The 20,861-nt window shown below is 53.0% G+C and overlaps 1 protein-coding gene across 1 annotated transcript in view; it reads right to left on the minus strand.

Moving 5' to 3' along the window:
- INTS3 (integrator complex subunit 3) overlaps positions 1-20,861 on the minus strand; it is a 47,435-nt gene extending 26,574 nt beyond the window's left edge. The window contains exons 1-8 of the mRNA XM_026118393.2: positions 19,980-20,861; positions 15,882-15,965; positions 14,510-14,593; positions 9,182-9,295; positions 8,792-8,876; positions 6,768-6,834; positions 2,619-2,763; positions 1,517-1,646 (exon numbers count right to left, since the gene is read on the minus strand). Coding sequence (XP_025974178.1) covers positions 1,517-1,646; positions 2,619-2,763; positions 6,768-6,834; positions 8,792-8,876; positions 9,182-9,295; positions 14,510-14,593; positions 15,882-15,965; positions 19,980-20,075 — 805 coding nt within the window. The 5' untranslated portion in view covers positions 20,076-20,861. The remainder of the gene's footprint in view (positions 1-1,516; positions 1,647-2,618; positions 2,764-6,767; positions 6,835-8,791; positions 8,877-9,181; positions 9,296-14,509; positions 14,594-15,881; positions 15,966-19,979) is intronic.

Raw genomic sequence — 20,861 nt, forward strand, 5'->3', positions numbered from 1 at the left:
TCAGGAGACTCTAAGCATGAACGTGAAAGCTCAGCACTCAGCTGTGAAAGTCCAGACAAAGCTGAGCAGAGCTTCTAGAGAATTCAGAGCTGGGGGAAGAGGCAGGGCTGAGCCCTGGAAACATGAGCCTTCCTTAGTTATAGGACAAAATGCCTCCACAAGCCCCACAGGCTAACTCTGATACCCAGACCTTCGTGGGGAGCTCAGTCCTTGCAGCCCTTCAGCTGCCAAGTCTCAGCAGAGGCCAGCAATGACAGGAGAGGTTCTGAAGATGGAGAAGAAGCCAGAGACCCGAGAGCTTAACAAGCATTTAATCAAACGATGTGTTGTGAATTTCCCTGAGCATATCCGAGATCTTTAAAGTGACACTAACACGGCCCCTGAGAGGAGAGCAGGCATTGGGGGGAGGGAGGACACTTTAAAGCCCTGCTTCCACAGGCTCATTAGAATTGATGCAGACAGATAATGGTGTGACAGCCCCTAGAGAAGTGAATAATTTATACCAATAAAAATTATAAATATAACACTCTCTCAGTCAAGTCTATTTTAACCCAGACTTGTGCAGAGATCTCCACAGTTGAGTGTTCCTGTACACCAGCCGTGCGAGGCTACAGGGAGAAATAAAATCCCATTTAGAAAGTGTCAGTTACTGCAGCTTGTGGTCTTCCTGCTTTAGAGTTATAGTTTCCTAGAGCTCTTTTCTGGAGAGTATGGAGAACACAGACACTTTACATCTTTGGGCTCCAACTTCAACTCAGCTTACAAATCAGGTAATTAAAAAATTAACCACAGTTATGGAAGTGTTAAGTCCAGGACAAGCAATAGAATTCCATAACCCTTGTCGTGGCCCAGATGCATTCTTGTGATATGTCATTACAGTTGCCCGAAGTATCTGTTTTTCAGCATAGTTTAAAGCCCAGATGCCTACGAGGCCTCTGCAGCATTTAAGGAATGATAAAAGCTGCCAAGCACCCAAGTTGATCATGGGAGACTGGTCCCATCCTTCCCCTGATTCCTAAGCTCCCTGCAGCCTGTAAAAAGCTGCTTTTTGAGGCATCTCCTTCTAATTAGTGATGAGAAGGGGCTCTGGAAGCAGACACATGGGCCTCGATGCTGATGGAGGTGGGATCACACGGTATAATTATAGCTCTCTGCATCCTCTCCTCTAAGAGAGCATCTGAAAAGAACCCACACACCCAATTTGTTTTGCCTTGACAGGACTATAATGGAGTCGCTCTGCTTTCAGCGCGGTCCCGATTCTCGGGGCCAGACTGGGCACACACGACCGAAGCATCAGCTGCGGTACTGAATTTTCACATCACCTCTCCCTCCGACCCTGGCACGGGCAGTCACGACGCTGCTCGCGTCAGGGACGCGCGGTGGTGCGGACCCTGGGCCAGGCTGCAAGGGCACGCGACGGCACGCCTGCGCGCAGGGCTCGTCTGCGGCCCCAACGCGGGCTGCGCCCCGAGCGCGGGCAGGGCGGACGGGAGCCGGCCGCCCTCTCCTCTCCTACCTGTGAACTGCGCGCTGAGGACCTGCGGGTTGTGGATGATGTCCTTCCAGAGCTGCTCGAACTCGGGTATCCTGGCAACGTTTTGCAGGAGCCTCACCAGGTCCCGGCCAATCATGAAGCAGTCCATGAACTTGGGAAAGGAGAGGAAAAATCTCATTTACTGTTTACCTGCTCCCGAGCAGGGGGGAGGGAGAAGGCACTGGAGGGGTGGGGGGTGGAAGGGAGGAACAGTCAGTCCTTCGACCTCTCAACCGGCTCCAGATGATTCACTCTTTGCACAATATCTAAACTCCTGCCCTGGCAGCCTGCCCCTCTTTTGAAGCTAGCAGGTTCTAAGAGGAGGGGTGACGGGCGGGAAGGTCAGCGGCTATTTTAAAATGTTCTCTCCCTTGTAAAGCAAACAATCAGACCATAAATCTGACATTTTTGTCTCCAGGACTGCAGCCAGTCTCTGGAGCTAGGACTTGACACTTGGTCCTTCTCACCCAGCAAGGGGAGAGCAGGCAGCACTCAGACCGGCGGGCAGGGAGCAGCGCTGCCGCATCTGCTACGGAGCCGTCGCGGCCCACGGGGCGAGGACAGCGAAGGCAAGGATGCCTGCCTACACCTAGCCTTGGCGGCTTTTACTGCAGGGGACGGACTGAACAGCAGCCTAGAACTGCTATCGTTCTCCTCAAGCCTGCCAAAGACACCGGCTGCCTCCGTAAGGGAGGAATTGATGTTCTCGCAGCTGTGGGCCAGCAGTGTTAGCCATGACAAGCACTGAGGCACCACAGCCGCTGGCAGGAAAGGGAACGGCTTCAAACCTTGAGGCCTGAATAAAAGAAAGAGACCAAAAGGAGACAGCTTTCTCCCCTTCTCCACAGCCTGGAGCTTTCGAACCATTTTACAGCAGCCATTCACAGCCTGCACCGAGAACGAGCCACTGCTGCCCGCATGGCGTGAGCTGAGCAGCGACTTAGAGGAACCAGCAAGTCTCACGCTTCCAGCTTTTCCTACACAAGCACCGCAAGGGGAACGCAGGCAGCATCGCCACGTGCACCGATACGGGCTGCCCAGGGAGCAGAGCCTCTTTTCCCCAGCCATCCCCGGATTCGCTTACCCGTTCACGGAGGAGGGAGATGCAGAAATCCACTTCCTTTTGACGAAGCACCTGGAGCTGGGATGTGCCGTGATGGTCCACAATGAGCCGCAGATAGGTGTACACTGCCATGGCTATCAGGATACTGCTTTTCAGTACCCATTCTCTGCAGAGCAAGCAAAAAAGGAAAAAATCTTCAGCCACCTGCTTGAGAGAACCGCAGCAAGAAGTGACATAACCATGGAGGCCCAGACCAGAAGAAACTGAGGCACAGAGAAAGGGACACAAAGTGAGAGCAATGGCAGGGAGTCCCAACCTCCTGTGTCGTTCACCCGGAGGCCATTCCCCCCTCCACAGTTCACTCTGTACGGGCTGCCTGCTATGTTTTATTCCATCTCTTCCTCCTCTGTGAACAGTCACATCACAAGCTACCATCTGGTTTCTCACACCCCAAGATCTCTAGCGAGGTGGCAGACACACTCACGTGAAGCGCTGGGTGGATTTCCAGGGTCACAGAGATCTTCACTGTCGCAACTATCTAAGGTATTTGCAACTGCAAGCAATAACGTGTCCAGAGCGAGTGCAGGGAGCAGCTGCTCCATGAATAGACTTGGCCTCGACACCAGCACTGAGCGTCACGAGAGCCTCTTTACCAGTTCCCACAGCCAGAACAGCACTGAGCAAGACACTGCAACAGGACAAGCTAAGCCGAAGAGGATCTTCACATACGGTCAGGCCCCAGTTGCTCTCAGACGCACCCGTGCGAGAGGTATTTTCATGCTCTGTTGCTGCCAGTCAGCCATTGCCAAGCGGATTAATCCGGCAAACATCGGCGGCATCCTGAGCAGCAGGTCACACGGCAGCTGTTAATGAGATGTGTCAGCCTTCCAGCAGCAGCTCCACGCAGCCTGCCTTGCTCAGCGGCTCGCAAAGCAGGTGCCTGGCATGCACCCATCGTGTGTCCAAGACATACGACACAGCAGAAAACCACCGATTTCCACAGTCGTGGGGTGAAGGACAACCCCGGAGCAGGGATGCACGGAAATCGGCTTTTGTGCCTTTTGCTTTGCCAGTGCAACACGTGCAGCTTTGGCAGCCTCAGCGCTGGGGGCAGGTGAAGAGCTGCCCCTGCCCTGACAAGGCCACAGCACGCAGGGCAGGAGGAAAAGCGCAGTCAGGAACATCAGGAAGCTGGAAATGCCAAATGGGAGGGAAATGGAAAGAACTAGGGAGAAACAGATGTGCTTGAGAGGAGACCAAATACTAGGGAGATTTGCGAGAGGGCAGATGTAGCCCTGCAGAGACGGTCTGGAAGCTGCATCAGGAGAGACATCACAACACGGCTGCGGATGCTGCAGGGCTCCGTCCCACCTCAGGGAAGGAAGGGGCTGGGGGACCCAGCACGTCCCTCCTGCAGCACCAGTGTCTGCTGGCTTTGATGCTGGGGGGGCCGGCACAGCCACCAAGGGCAACGCAGCTTGCTGAGGCGGTCAGCAGCGCTCCGAGCGGTGCAGGGTCTCTGCACCCAGGGTTGGCTGTCTGGAAGGAGACGTGGCATTTTTCAGCCAACTGCCTTTGGCTCCCGAGCACAGACCGGTGCTTCGGCCCCTGCTCCCCCGGGCAGCAGAGCCCGTGGCGGGTCAGCAAAGCACTTCCCTCGGCTGCTCCGTAGCTGGTCTCCTGCTCCTACCTACGCTCGCCTGCGGCAGAGGAAGACGCTCCTGCTCTGCGGGGCAGCGCTCCTGATAGCGCCCGGCTTGCTGGGTGTGCCACTTATCTCCCTTATCTAAGCACAACAGTAAACATTCTCAGTCCATAAAAAGAACCCAGTCAGCCTGTTTTTTTGCGCTGAGTGCTGGGAAGGGGCCGAGCCTGCTCGGTGCCTTTAGCGTGATTGATAACCCACAGCATCTCCCAGCTCAGCGAGCTGTAAATCAGAACCCCGCACAAGGGCCGCTGCGGTGGGCAGCAGCTGTACTGCCACCGCCACCTGAAGAGACGGCAGCCCACTGGCAAACGAGTCAGCTGCCCTAAATCACTGGAGGGAGCCTGGAAAGGCGTGACAAGTGTTTGCTTTCCCAGGCTCTCCACACCGCATCTAGCTGGATGCTAGGAGCAGACTAATTAGTCGGCTGGGCGGTTTGGCCTGGCAGCACACGGCGCTGCGCAGAGGTTACATCTAGGGAGGATGCGGGAATAATTAAGGCCAGGATCCCAGTGGGCTGTCAGGTCAGCATCTCCCCCTTCTCCCAGTGAGAACTTTGCAGAAAATAAAAATGCTGTCAAAGGGGGTCAAAAGCTACCCACAGCCACAGGATTCATCGATCTGACAGGCATAGAAAACGAAAACACTCGGAGGCAGTGTCACATTCATGCAGCTATTAGCAGCAAGCAGCTAAATATCATCTGGCCTAGGAGAGGTAGCGGACTTGCCCCCTCTCCAAGGTGAGCAGTGCTTGGGGAGCAGCTTTGTTGTAGTTGTTTTTAATTAAACCAAGCAGTCAACACTCTCAACGTGGAATCAGATCTTCGCATGCTTGGCTTTAATTAAAGCCTTGGCTCTCCCCTAACCGAAGTGCATAAAGCCCAGCAAAGAGCCGCAGGTTCTCCCCTCGGCTCGTTCCCACTCCCCAGCTCTCCTCACGCTCAGACATTTTCTCAGCTGCTACAGGACGTACCAACGACACTCCAGCAATACCTCTAACGAGGGCTGAGCCTTTCCTCTCACATCTGCCACCCTGACAAACTCCCCTCCTCAAGTGGGGAGCTGTGGTTTAGTGCACTGGGCTTTCTCCTGCAGACCCGAGGCCAGATGTGGCTTTGGACCACAAGTGAGAAGTTACCGTTTCTCCCACAGTCCAGCTGTTTGCAGCTATTTGGTTGCAAGACAAAAACCATAACGTGCTTTGGCAAGATAAGCAGCGCTTCAGAGATGCTCTAAAACGCAGATAGCAGGAGTGAGTAGCACCAGCGTACAGGCAGACCAGATCAAGAGAGCTGGTGAGGCTTGGATGTGTCTGGGAACAGAGCAGTGGAGTTTAGTACAAATGGAGCTGGGCAAACAGTGCAAAGAACCAAAGGTCAGATAAGCCCAAAAGATCTCCAAAAGGCTCCCTCTCCTCCGTGCTTCCCAGAGCAAACACGTGCAGCAGGGGCACTAGATGGCACTCCACAGCAGCATGCACGAGCACAGCTATTCCCGGAGGAAAATCACTGGTAGGTCTCTTGTTAGCTATGGCCAAATAAATGCTTTAACAACTTGATTGTTAACCACAGTAATAAGTGATTTTAGGAGAATCGCTGCTATTATAGACAGTGGTTGGTGAAAAACTATAGTCTATTTAAAAATAATGACTCTGCCCAGCTGAGGGCTGCAGCTAGGAATTTTGCTTATCATCAATTAGCGGCTGCTTTGCCAACAAAGGACAATGCTGAGCCCATAGGACAATACTTCCCAGATGGCCTGTCCACAACAAATTAAAGTTGCAGCCCCAATGAGGCAGGAGCTGTTTAAACACAGGAAGCTTTTTGGGCAATTAACTCTGTCCTACTCCTCCAAAAGGAACACCTCCCCCACAGCTCGGGAAACTCAGGAAGAAAATATTCCAAGGATGCTGGTCCGGAGCCATGTGTGCTCCTCAGCGACGCAAGGTGACCACTTCTCGCTGTCACGGAGGGTCGCTGACCACCTACCACACGTAGCCGTTATGCGATAGCACAACACACAACATGCACAGGAGGACACAGGACAGAAATGCCGGTCTAGGCAGACAATCTGATTTGACGTGAAGTTCAGCTCCTTTCCGAACCCCGCAGAGGAAGCTTGCTAACAGAGGGACTTCGGGACACCCTCCCACAGACAGCCACTTAATTCTGCAGGTTGCAGCAAAAAGGCTTTCAGAGCTAGAATTTTGTGCCACAGCCTGAAAATACACTCGTTAACACAGTAAGGGAACAGAGAGGTCTTTTTTAAGGGAAGCCCCATCAACACACTCCTACTCAGCCTGTGGCCACGAATACACCACCCCGGAATCCACCCCTCTTGCAGCTGAGCAGGAACACCCGCCTTTTCCCCAGAGCAGGCAGGCAGAGCACCCGCTCTCATTGCACGCCAGGCCACTGCTCTCGACACCGCACCAGCCTCCACCAGCGCCTCCCGCCCAGCCGTACCTTTGCTCGGTCAGTATCTCAAGGACATTCTCAGCCAACCAGATATTCTTTGCTGTCACATCCCCGCCTGAAACCAAGAGAGCAATATGGGAGAGAAAAGCTAGTTAGATTAATGGGTGTAGTTTTCTCTGTTGTCAGATTCAACTGAACCATTGACCATTTCAATCCCCGCACCCTCAGTAAAGCGAAGCTAATTAAAGAATTTGCTCCCTGTCTAGGGCACATACTTGTATCTGGTCCCATTCTGCCAGCCACGTATGCTTGGTCATTCCTAGATATACAGTTAGCATATTTCTAGACAAGTGTAGCAAGACTGTTTTTCTGTTACAAAGAAGATCAACAGGGTCTTTGCTGCAACAGCGCTCTTGGAACAGAACTGTAATCATCTGGAACACGGAATCAATAATAACCCTTCTGGAAAGCAAGAGAGAAGCCAGAAAGGGATGAGATTCAGTAGTTAGAAAAGAGGCTGGAAGAAGGAAAACCCAAGTGCTTTAAAACATGTCTGGGACAGTAAAGGAAGCAGGTCCAGCATGAAAATACAGAAAACAACAACGTGACACTGTGGGAAGAACAGAAGATCAAGACTCCTCAGTACTGTCCCTGCTCTCGCTGATCCATGACACGACCTTGGCCAAGCCCCTTCCTCCAATGATACAATATCTCGCATTTTCAGAAACACATGATCTGCAGACATCCAAGAAGAGGAACAGCTTAACATTCATAGCTGCTGAGCCTACAAAAGGGTAGAGCGTCTGCAAATGGCCCTGTTCTCAAATAGGGCAGGTCCTCTCCACGCAGGCCCGCAGCACGAAGCTGGGGCCTTTGGCTAACACCACTGGGAGCAGAGACGGACTCCTGCTCACGGGGCACACAAAGCTGCTACGGCAGGCGAGCCACTACAATGGGACCATAACAATTAAGGCACCGTAAAAGCGGTAAGAAGCGAGACAGCAGTGTCCTTCCAGAACAGAAGGGGCCCCGCATGGGGAGGTGCAACCGAGGGGAAATAAGGGATGCCTTCATCAGTGGTTTTTAAAATGTTCTGTGTTTACAATGTGACAACAGGGCCAGGGCAGTTGGCTCGTGCTCAGGACTCTGTCCCCTCCCTCCCCGTTCTTCCTCCGCTGAAAAGCAGACACGGCAATTTCCAACCCGAGCTGCCCAGCCCCATGTCACAGATGCATACAATAAAAGCACAATGTCAGGTTTTACTGTGGGACATTAATTCCTCCTCGTGGACGTCAGCGACCAGCACTAGCACTGAACAGAGAACACGGAAGAGGCACCGTTCCTGTGAATCCGGAAAGGCGTGTGTGCGTGTGTGTGCGTGTGTGTGTGTGTGCACGCACGGGCGTGGGGCACTCACGCTGAGGGCCAGTGGAAGCAGGCTGCTGGCTACCCTAGGGACACAGCCCCAGCTCCCGGGGGAGTTACCGACCCTACACGGGAGAAGCAGCCTCCCACCTCACTGATGAGTTACAGAGGAAAGCAGCAAGCATGGCACTGCCTAATCCGCAGGTCAAAGCTGAGATTAAGGATGATCTTGGTGCTCTCGTGCAGTGCTGCGCATGGAGAATCTGGCAGCAACAGGAACCAATACACTTCCTGGCTGTTCCAGCAATGCTGTGGCATTTGCCAGAAGCCTCCTGGCTCCCTCTGATGACTCACCCCTTGTAGAGGCTGTTGGGAGCAACAGACTACTCAAGGCTTATTCTCTGCTTCATCCTCCCTGGAGAGATTTCCTCGGCAGACAGGTTGGGACAGGCTCGGTGCCTGCCAGCAAGCCCTGCTCTTCCTGGTGTCAGCTGGGTACTACGAGACTCCGGACGCCTGCCAGGACCCAGCTGCACAGCAACCCGGGCTCCTCGCACAGAGTCAGGAGGCCCCAGCTCAGACTTCACGTGCGGCGCACCGTGAGCCAGCCCCGCTACGCCGCAGACAGCGCCCGGCCCGCCGGCACGAGCACAGAGGTGCAGGCAGAGGGGGGTCAGCTTCCTCCTGCCGCCTGTGGCAGAGCTCACCTGCAATCTGCTTCATGAACGTCATGCAGACACCATCGGCTCCGAGCACCCCGCTCTTCACCAGCTCCCGCAGCAGCCACACCAGCTGGACACACAGAGATCAGCGTGGCTTTTGTCACAGACCCTCCCACAACACCTCTCCCCCTGCAAGTCAGACTTCCAGCAATACCACGGCTTCCTCTGAGGGCAGCACTGCCACCGTCCCCTGCCGGGGTTTTCTTTCCAGATGTGGGTCCTTGGCATGAGAGCGAAGGGCTCTCCAAGGGAGTACCCCCCAAAACACCGTCCCCCAAGCCTTTCACACTCAACCCCGAGCAAGCAAACGCCCCTGCTCACCCTCTGCTGGTTAGGGTGTAAGGTGTCATTCTGAGGGCAGGACCCTCTCCTCACCTGGGTGCGACAGGTGTCCTGCAGCTTCAAGTATTTCTCCATGAGAATCTGGTTGATCTTGTTGAGAACGATGTTCATGCCATCTCGGCTCACCAGGGCCAAGTCCCGGTAGCACTGCAGCAGAGAACAGGAGCAGGAGATAGTTACAGCTGGCCATCAGGAGCAAAAGGACCGTAACAGAAAACTCGCAACGATTTTTCAAGTCTGACTAGAGAACACCAGACAAACTAATTTCAGAGAAAGAACATAAAGACCACCAGACGCCATGGGGTGACCTGAACCAGCATCCCAGGGTCAGGCAAAGTTAGAGGGGGGAGCGCCTGCTCCCTTGGGTGTGGAGAGCTAGCTCTCCTTCAGGGCATTACAAATGACAACTGGATTCACTGGATTTAGCCCCAGAAACCAAAGGTTTCTCGCTCCAGTACAGATGCCTTTGGGTGGCTGCAGAACAATATTCCCTGTCCCCTCACCCCAGCCTCCCCTGAACTCTGCCACAGTCCTGGAGAAACCAATACTAGAGAGAAAAGAGAGATGATGGTTCTTCAATCCTGTGGCAGGGGAGGGAGAGGGCAAGTATCAGTTAGTGAACAGTCACATCCAGATTGCTTAAGCCTCCTGCTGTTGCCCAGTCCCATTTCTCTGGGACCAGTGACAACTGCAGCCTCACTGAAGACACCCACGGTGTTACTGAATGGAAGCACAACGCGATGCTGGTTAAATCTTGCAGCAAGGGAACTCCATGGAGATGCAGGAGCGAAGGCAGATTGTTCCCATGCCACCCATGCTCCTTCTCATGCCTGTTAGCACAAGACTTCTGACGTGAACTGGAGCTGAATTCAGAGACCTTCAAAACCAAGCTACCGCGTCAGCTTGTTTCAGGTTAGAAATTCAGACATCCCACCTGCAGTCCAAACCAGCAGAGCTGACGGGGCTCTGCAGCAGGAAGAGGGAACTGTAGACGTCGCATCTTAGGAAAGGGAAGGACTTTCTCCACTTCTGTCTGCCAGGAAAAACGCTGGCCAGAGAGCAAAGGTGCTGACTCTCCCCTCCCCTCTGGTCAGGGCAGCAGGGGGTGGAGAGTGATTAGGAAGCAATTTGCTAAGTGGTTCTGCATGAATGTTAATTCGTGCCGTTAAATGTCATGATATGCCAGAGAGCAGGGGTCTGGTCTCTGCATCCTCCTTTGGAGAGTTAATGAGGCCTCGAAAGACCTCTTTGATGAGACTCCCTGCGCTCAGGCTCTCTTCCCTCCCTTTTTCATGTAGCACTAGGTTAAAAACAAAAAGGAAAAAAAGCAGAATCCAACAGCTGTAGACTTCTGGGGGTCTTTTATTGCTTACAAAATGCTAAACGAGCACCCACAAAGCAGAGCCAGACCCCAAGCCTCCACACAGACTGCTCCGTGGCCTGACGTGAGCTCTGATGAGAGCTGAGCACACGCAACACCTCCCTCCACTGCACCCGCTTTTCAGAAGGAAAACATGCATCACCATGATGGGAAGACGCATGGGACCAGCTGGTCCAGGACACCGAATGCCAGGAAGCATCCTGGTTGCTCATTCCCCTGGTGGTCTGCCCAGACTCAGGTGAAGCTTTACTTCATCTTTTGGAAAACGCTGGTGTCATCAGGCCCCTACAGCGCCTGGATCCTGCCTCCTCCTGTGCTTGATTACAGGGTCAGGACTACCATCCATTGCCCCAGCACTCCCCCTCACAGCTAGACGCATTTCTGCACCCTTAGGAATAGCAAAAAGATGAACATGCTTCATCTGAGTGACTTTTTTGGGTGGTCAGAAGCTGCTTCTGCATTCAAAGAATTCATGCTTTTCTGGGTGGAACACCTGGCTTTCAGTTTCCTCCCTCACATGTCAGGTGTGCCATGTCCACATCTGCATTTAAAGCCACAAAGAGATTCTGTGACACGGCCCTGAGAACCTGGATTAGTTCCCAACCGGCTGTGCAGATTCTGATTGTCACCAGCCGAATCAGGAGAAGGGCTGGAACAAACAGCTAGAAGAGACACTGAGGGATTTAGGTTTTGGTTCAGGATTTAAGTCCCAGGAGGAAGGACACCCTAATCCTATCACCTAAGAGAAGTTTGGCAGCTCTTCACCTTGCTTACCGCACACTTCCTCAAATCCAAGAAACAAACGCTGCAAAAAACAGAACTCAACCGCACGTCGGATGCTGCTGATGCTTGGCCCAAAGCGCAACTGGGCAGAAGAGAACAAACCCCATTTTGTCAGCGACACTGAAGCACCACGTGTCACTGATTGTTGCCCAGACAGGTCAGACTGGACCCCTACCTAACACCTAACACCCCGCGGCACAAGGATGGCAGCGACAACTCGAAGAAAGAAAAGTGCTCCGAGAAAATCTCCAGGGCCCCAGTGGCGAGGGGGGTGGGGAGAACCTGAATTTCTTGATTATTGCCAAGGCTGCAAACAATCCATCGTCTCCTCCCTGCTCTTGGCAGATTGGAGCCACCGCTCGCACAGGCCATTTAATTAACAGGAAGGAACAAATGATAAATGTTCGCTTTAAATGAGGGAAGAGGGGAAAAAAAAAGAAAACAGCAATTGAGCGGAGGAGCGAGGCCCCCTCCCGCCAGCGCCGGGGCAGAAGAGGCGCCCGGCAGCCGCTGGGACGGCGGGGAAGCAGGAGGGCTCCACGCACTCTGATCCCAGAGCAGTGTTAATTAAAGTGAGAGGTGCCGGGCGGAGGAGGGAGACCTGACAGATCAGTTGCTGTCACTCTGATATTTGAACATGGTCAAGTGTCCCTCCTCGCAGCTGGACAAGTTTAGCACAGCTAATCTCTGCTGGCTGGAGAGTCAAGGCGACAGAGGGGGAGGAGGAGACCCGCGCGCTTCAGCCGACGCTCTGTCTGCAAGGGCAGGGCTGCGCTAGGATCCTCCATCAACCAGCAAGGTGCTGGGGCAGCTCAAGGCCCCCTCCTGAAGCGGGGAAAGGGAGGGGGCCGTGTTTTGAACAAGCCCTCCTGGAGGAGAAGGAAGCCCGCTTCCCACCCGACCTCACGGGGCCGGACGCTCCCCGGCACAACGCTCCCGTGCTGACGGCCGGCCAGGCAGAGGCCGTGCATCCTCATCGGGACCGGAGGTGGGAACCGTTACCGCTGACCACTAGGGCTGTGGGCTAATTGCTGGTGGATGAAGAGAGCTCTGTCCTTTGTGCAACGCTTTCAAGGCTCTCTGAAGTGTTTCACAAGGTCCCTTATCAGTCGGTCAAGTGTTAACCCTCTCCACAGGCAGGGAAGCAAAGAGAAGGAATAACTCACCCCCAAAGCCTGGCAGAAAATCACTGACTGGCTTCCCGTCCCTGCTGTCTGGATACAGGGCAGGTGGCAACAGCAGATGACATCAGAGGCCAGCAGACTGGCAGATCCAATTACCCCTAAGAAAAGTAACGTGCTCCTAAGAGCAGCTCTCACAAGAGCAGGAAGACCAGCCACGTCTAATTAACATGGCCACGAGCAGCGAGCATGTCCCCAGCCTGCCATCGCAGAGACAGCGTCGGTGCCTGCCCGCAGCTCAGCCGCAGGGGAGCCGGACCGTCTGTCCCCGCGCTCCACTCGCCAGAGGACATTGCAGGAGGCCGAGTGTGCTGGGCAGGTTTAGCTCGGCCCCTCGCAGGAGGGTGGCCGGAGAGCGCTGTGCAGATCGAAGGCTGGAGACGGCCGGGATCGCTCAGCCTCTGCTTTCGGGGCAAGGAAGCCCCGTCCCGCGAGTCCTTCGCTACCTGTGCGCAGCTAGCGGTGTTTGAATATTCCCCACCACCTCCCAGAGGAGAGAGGAGCCTTTCTTTCCTTCCACTTGGAGCAGTTTAACCCTTTAGACAGACCGTCCTGTACGGTGCTGCTATCCAGCCACAGAAACATGCTTTGGCTCCTACGCTGTACTGCAGTTTCTTGGAAAGACAGAGGTTTTCACCAGTGCTCTAAGCCCCATCCAGATTCAACCCGTCTGGGTTTCCAAGCTCAACACTAAGGTGCACTTAGTGCATGAAGCAGTATCAGGCCAGAGTCGGACAACAGCAGGGCTGGGGACTCCGGACAGGGTTTGGGAAGGCCTTGAACCAACAGAGAGACAGAACAAAACACAGCCACATAACTGAAGAAAAAAACTGTCTTGCATCAGCACAATAAACAGTCAGGCATAAAGACCTACAGAAGAAGCGCGTTCTGCTTTTAAGGTGTGATTTCTGGGGAATAGAACTGTAACTTCATTGACTAGGACTGTCCCATCTAGCAATGCCAAGACAGCTATGAGTTCTGGGAGTTAATGTGGATCTATTGCTTTGGTGGAGAGAGCTCTGCCCTCATAGCAGTGATTAAATCAAGAGAGAATATTGCATGAGTCACCTTTGGTCCAAGGCAGCGCCAGGATTTACAGCGCATCTCTAATAGCATGCCACTCAGCTGCGCTCGCAGCCGACCCTGGCGAGGTCCTGCTTCAAGAGAGTCCGCTTCAACCCTTCTAAGTTCTACGCAACACCTGTCTCCTGAAATGCATCCAACCAAGGACCCCCCAGACATCCCTCTCCATGCATAGCTCTTCCACCATGCTTTTGTTTTTCCTTTTAGCTGCCACAAATGGGTCTGGTTTCTAAAACAAAGCATTTTCAACTCCCTAACAAGCTCTGCATTGTTTGTAGCACCAGTGCCAAACCCATATCCAAGATCTTTAGAACACAAAGCATTCATCTTCACATAGGTGACTATTACTTTAAAATCACAGTTTACAGCATTATTAAAAAGAGATATTTAAAAATTAGATCCAGCCTGCAAAGTTAATAGAGGTGAATTGCAAAGATGCAATTTTGTTTAAGAATTGGATCTGTTTCTTCTCCAGAGTCTACATGATTATTTCTGTAGGCATATACATCTGGCCCCCAGCATGCAAGGCCATTCTGGGCCTCCAAAGACCAAGGCAGAAACTGGGAAATGCCTTACAGTTACAGCATTCACCTCCCATAATGAAAAACAATTAATTGTAGGGCTGTGAAAGAATCCAGCCAAGTTCCACTCTCTGGTGGCAGTATCTGCATTCCCCTAAGCAGCAGCTGCTGCAATGCCTGTGCCACGTGGACATAACGAAAACAGAAATGGTACAAGCAAAGTCATCGTCCTGCTACAATAAACATTGCTTAAAGTGCTGCAGATTCCAGCCAGGCGGCTTTCAATGCCTGCACGAGACTGAAAGGCTTCTCCAGTTAGAAGCATCTCTCTAAATCCCAGGGCTGCCTGGAGAGCAAAATCTCTTGTGAAACAAACCTTCAGCACTCGCCGACAGGAGCACGTGTGCCTTACCTTCTGTGCCTGGGCAGGTTCAGTCAAGACCAGAGTGAAAAGACCCAGGCAAATCTCCTCATGTTGGGGGGTTCCTTTACATATCTGAGCAAGAGAAAGCAAGTACCATCCATGAGCAAACAAGATATGATGTTAGAGGAAGGTCAATAAAACATCTGGAGAGGGAAACCCTCCTTGAGTCTACAAAATGGATGGTTAATGGAGCAAACAGCAACCCAAGAGGAACTCACAACAGGATCACAAATGGATACAGAAAATGTAGAGGGTCTCCCTAACATTTTTATCCATTTGCAAAACCCACGCTGCTGCAAACCTCTCACAGGGATTGGCTGGCAAGTATTTTGTATTTAAAAGACAATTTGAGAAATGCCGATCCTCCAAAGTGACAGAGAGCATTCTAGTGATTCTAGCTGCATGATTTCAGGATTCTTAGCTACTCGTGAGCATTAAAACCCCAAACAAGTCGATCAAGAACACCAGCAGAACCTCCGAGTCCTCTCCTCCTGCTGGGGACCTGCCCAGGCTCTGCGCTACACACAGCACACATTAGGATTGTTAAAGATTTTTCTAAAAGCTGTTCATCCAAATGGGAAAGGATTTCACAAGCTTCAGAGCCTTGAAATCCAGTCTATGTTGCTTTCCTTTTCCCATTAAGGGAAAGGCAACCTTTACTTCTGAGTCCAACAGCCTAAGGTGTTCTGGGGAGTAAAAAATGCAACCAACATGCCTGAGAGCCCATTAAGATGTCACCCGACAGTTTTCCTTATACGGTAATATCAGCAGCTTACTGGCAAGTATTTTAAGACTCTGCAGAGTTAGAAATAAATGCTGCATCCCTCAACAGAAAGCGTGAACCTGCCCTTTCCAGTGGTCTGGAGTCTGGCTGTTTGGAGGCCAAGAAAAAGTTAAGCTGAGCAATGTGAGAGTACAAAAACATATGAGAAACGCATATACATTCTGTAAACATCAGAAGCATGTGCACAGTGACAAAGATCCATGTGTACACGCACACATATGTGCATGCACTGCCCCCCTTTCGCAAAGTACTCATGCAATGGAAAAGAGACGCATTCAGCCAGATTTCAGCAAGAAATTGCACTGCAGGTTGGCTTCCAAATATGTTACTAGACAAGGATTAAAACTGTGGTGTTGTTTTGTCTTTTAACTGTAATAGCTCTGGGAATCCTTGACAGGTTCAGAACAGTGAGAACCCAGCAGGCTCCATTCCCCAGCCTCTTAATACCTGCCTGTTCTTCGTGCCTTGTTAATAGCTTACATGCCTGCTCTCCGAGAGAGATCTGTGCAGGTACAGAATACCATGAATTACTTCTTCCAGTCAAGATTTTTCATTTCTCAAGGAGATGACACTTACGTGAGCATTCAGGGCATCATTAGCTTCCCTTTCCGAGAGCCCGTTGGTCAGCGAAGTCACGATGCCCACGCATCTTTCCAGTCTCTGAAATGAACAAAAACCAAGATCACAAACTTGAAGCACATCCTCTCGGACACAAAACACACCACAGGATCCTTTGAGCCGGAGGTCCAATCTGGGAGCCTAGTTTTCCAGATGTGTTGGGTACCTGCTCTCAAAGAACAAGGCTCCTTTGGAGCCCTGCCTGTTTGAGCGATAGCTGACAACCCTAAAATAACCCAGCAATTTTGAAAATCTTGCCCCTATTTATTCCTGCTGACATAGAAAGAGTGATGGAAGAGCCCTAAATTGGTTAGCAAAGAAGTTGCAAGTAAGGCAGCAACAACATCCCACACAAACACCTAAACAAACAGAAAAAAGCCAGTGATGCAAGAGGCATTCTCAGCTTGTGTCAAAGCCCCAGAACCTCTTGCCAGTTGGAGAAGCTGCTGCCTCATAAATGTTCGTTTGGAGTTTAAATGCTCTGTTGACACTGCTTGAAGAGCCAAAAATTAAATATGGTATTATTCCGTGATACTAATATTGATGTCACTTGGATACAAGGCCAAGATGCGTTTGTACAGAGGCTGATTTGAAACAGGGTTGTCAATCCTCACTCTGAGAGGAGAGCTGCACTCCAAGCTGATGAGCTTTCTCTGAGCGGGAGCCACAGGGCGCGTCCTTCCCCCACGACAGGCAAGCGAGAGCCTGACACCGTAATTCAGCGGCTCCAAAGTTCTCCGCAAGACCCAAAGTGACAGAGAGCGTTATAGTCGCATGATTTCAGGATGCTTAGCTACTCACGAGCATCGAAACCCCCAAGCAGGCAGGAGGGTTAGCTGCCCTTCCTGCATAAAAGCTGTGGTTAGGGCCTGCGTGGACAGAAATGCGCGCCAGGATCGCGCTGGGGAAGGCAGGGTTAGCTCAGGCTGGCGCGTATTACCTGTCACCTACCTCTTCGTATAAGGAACAGGCAGCCACACTCAGAAACGGCCACCTCCGTAGATGGGCAGGGCCCCAGCGCTAGCTCGTGACTAACTCAGGGCTGGGGAAGCGCGAGCAGAAGCGGAGTGAGTGAGCCATTAAGTGCCACGAATACACGGGAATGCCGCGTCCTCTCCTGCCTTCCCGTGTGATCTCACGGGCAGTGCCGGAAGCGCAGTATGGATACGCAGGCTTACCGCAGGCTCGATGGCCCCCGAGAGCCTGCAAACGGGTGAAAAGCAGCGTTCCCAGTCTGTCAGCGCAAGAGCAACTTGACTGCAAAACTGACACCGCAGGGCTCCTTTAACTCTTGGGTCTTATTCTCACACTACAACTTAAACAGCAAGATGATGGTCTAAATTTAACTCTTCCATAAACAGGTACATTGCCTTGGAAGGGAGATGGGCCCTGTCGGCTGCTCAGTCCTTCTCTGCCTGTGCCGCAAATGCCATGCAAGAGCTGCAGACCTGGCTGGAGCATTTCTGCCTCTGCAGTGGCTGCGGGGTCACTCGCTGCCCATGAAACGAGGCCGAGAGTCTGTCTCGCTTTTCTGGAGTTTCCTTGGTGCCTACAGCTAATGGAGGAGTGACCCATTTGTCAGGGAAGTGCACCAAATGCAGTCTAAGACAGGCAATAAGCAGGTTACCAGAAGGTTATTTCTACAGAGTCACTTCTTGATTAAAATGCAAACACATCTTGCTGATTATGGAACTGATTAGTGGCTCCTTTACATATCAAAGGGGCTGCAGCGAAGAAGCGATTGAGAAAGGGGTCAGCAGTTCTCTGCTCCAAGCAATACGAAAGAAGATGTACTGGTCAGTAATGCAGAGATAATGCCTTTGTAAAACAGGCTTTGTTCAAGACAGAGCAATAGCATTATTAAAGAGCAAAGGGGCAAAATCCATGAAAATCACAAATCCAAGGCAGATGAATTATTTGAAAGGGAGGACAAGATCCAGCAACTGAAAAACAGAGTTAGAAAAGTTCCAGTGAGAAATAAGACAACTTGCTGGCAGACAAGGCAGACAATTAACCACCAGAAGAGCTTTGCAAGGAAGTTCTTCATCACATAATGTCTTTGCCCGAGACCTGCTGATGGACTCACTAGATCAGTTTTTGGTATTCCCTTCTTGGGACAAATGGGAGAAGCACAGACTCAATACTGCGAGGTATGCGATTTATTTGAAAGCAGTATGCCCGCCCCAGAGCAACTTCAACAGTTCACATTCCAGCACCAAGCTCTGATGCCTCTATCCAAACTCACAGCAGGCCAGGATGACACTTGTTTTTATTTTAGCTTAACACCTGGTATGAGATCTGTTTTGATGAGATCCAGTCCTCCCAGTCACCTCTTTCTCCCCCAAAACAGATGTGTTCAGCCTATCGCTACAGGCAACTCTAACCACTGCTAGAGGGAACGACCAGGAGAGTTTTTTTCTGAGCATGGCAGCCTGTTTACTTCAATAACTTAATGCACAACGAACACACACGGTTTTTCCTGTGTACAGGCAATTTCCTGTTTGTGAGAGTCTTACACAAACAAGTGAGCAAGGAACCTGAAACTTGTGACAGTAAATTCATCAGCGTGTACAACACTCAGGAGCATAATTAACACCTGAAACTACTTTAAACTACTCTCTCCAACCTGACCGGACTTTTTGACGGTATTGCTTTCCAATATTTTGGCTGCTTAAGACAGAATGTCTACTAAGAAAAACAGAAATTAGTTTCTTCTTGAAAGTTTCCTCATCCTGATACTTGAGTTTCTGAACTTGACCAGATAAGTCATTTCACCAGCCCATCGCTACATCTTGCTTGCTGAGTCACGGCGATTCCTCCCTAGACCTGTCAGATTTCGTAGCTGCTGTCCTCAGAGGAAAACCCCGCAGAACACTACTTATTAGCGCTACGCATATCCCAGAAGATCCACTTCGGAAGTCCTAGGCCAACTTTCAAGCCCAAGCGAAGCTCTTGGCTGTGCCAGGCACACGGAGTTACGCGGGGCCAAAGTTTGGAACGTTCTGTTCAGACCTGGACAGGACCCAAAACACACACGGGGACCGCTGAGCGCTTTGAAGGAATAAAAATACACTCCAAATGGCAAAGGACAGCTTCCAGACCTTGAGACCTAGTTATTCCCGTTACCATCCTGTTTTTCTTCTATAATTGAAATCCAGCATGATTTTTGTCTGCATTGCTTCAAAAGCTCCAAATACATCTGTTTCCATCACACAATAAATAACCAGTTTCTCCCACAAGTCGAGGAGCTCAGGAGAGCCCAGCTGCTCCCCATGGCACAAGGCAAGTTTGCCCTGCAACAGCTTCTTTTACAAGATCCCTGAACACTTTATTAATTCATCCTGCAAGACAGGTGTAAATCAGTGTCACCGAGCAGCCCGGGGAGATGGACCGGTGCGCCCACTCCCAAGAAGTGCCCCAGGCCCCTGCTAGCTCCCTTCCACGGTTCCTCAGCACCAAGAACAGATCCCGGTTGTCCTGGGGAGATCCCAGCCCTCCTACCTGCTACAGAGCAGGCTCCCTTTCCGCGGTGCAGGGAGCAAAGTGCAATGGGAACGAGGGTAATGCAGCTGCACAGTTTTATTATTTGGGGCCTGTGAGGCCTGAGAAACACCCTGATGGTGAATACAAACAGCTAGCGGAAAACTTTTTCACCCAGGTATAAGAAAGATGAATCCTGTCAGCGCTTAAGCAGGCGGCAAGCTTCACAGCCCCGTCCCACGGCCCCCGTGTCACATATGTGTTGCGCACGTCTGCACCTCCACTCCACCCGAGCCCGGCCACAGCCAGGCAGGCAGAGACCCAGGCTGAGGGGACAAACCACGGCTACTGCGCAGAAGAGGCAAGTCAGGACACTGCCAGTGGCCCCCTGCACCAGGGCACCGGATCCAGGGAGCCTGACGTGCACACATGGACACGCACGTGAGGGGGGCAGCCGGCCCTGCGCAGGGAGGACGTGCCCACCCTGCCCTTCCCGGACCCCTGAGCGTGGCCGCATCCTGCCAAGCCCCTAACCCTCCTCCTGGAGCCTCCCCAGCCCGAGCCCCAGGCACCTACCTCCTCCAACTCATCCTTGGCATCCAGAAGAGTGGAGACCAGCAACTTCCCTCCTCCTCCTCCTGCTGTTCCCCCCTTCCCCTTCTGCATCTCCATGGCTGGGGAGGTGGGGAGGGCAGCCCCTTTCCAAGGGGGCTTGGCCTGAGGGGAGCCCCCCCTCTTTGCCCCCTTTGCAGGCTTGGCAATCCCCCCCACCCAGCTCTTCTTTGCTGGAGGAAGGGGGGGGGCTCTATGAGAAATCCCCCTCTTCTCACCCCTGAGGCTCCCCCAGCCCCTGCAGTGGGGCAGGGGGGAAGCGATGAGGTGGGGGGGGACAAGGGCACCCTTGCCTGCTCCTCAGAGGCTTCAGCCCAGTGCAGGGGGGCTGCTGGGGGGATAAAGGGGGGGGAAGGGGGTGGTGAGGGGATGGGGGTGGGGGGAGCCCGCCTCGCCTTGGCAGGGGGCGGAGGGGCTGCTCTTTGACTGGGGCCGGTGTGAGCCCCTGCCTGCGGCCTGCGCTATGGGGGGGGCTGCTACGGGGGGGCCTTACGGGAGGGTGCTATGGGGGGGGAAGGCTATGGAGGGACCCGGGGGGGGCTGTGGTGGGGGGGGTCCCCGGGGGCCGGGGGGGGGCGGTGAGGGGACCCCAGGGGGCTGGTGGAGGGGGGGGGCGGGGAGGGCTGTGCGGAGGGGCCCGGGGGGGGCCCGCGGCGCGGGGGGCCCGGGGGTGACAGGCCCCCCGGCGCGGGGGAGGCCGGGGGCTGCCGGCGCGGGGGAGGCCGGGGGGTCTCTGCGCCGGGGCGGCGGGGCGGGGGTCTCGGTGCCGGGGGGAGGGGAGCGGGCGGCTCCGCACCCCCCGCCCAGCGCCGCCGACCGGAAGTCACTGGGAGAGGGACGGCAGGG

The sequence above is a fragment of the Dromaius novaehollandiae genome, chromosome 29 (genome assembly GCF_036370855.1).
Source record: "Dromaius novaehollandiae isolate bDroNov1 chromosome 29, bDroNov1.hap1, whole genome shotgun sequence".
Classification (NCBI taxonomy): domain Eukaryota; kingdom Metazoa; phylum Chordata; class Aves; order Casuariiformes; family Dromaiidae; genus Dromaius; species Dromaius novaehollandiae.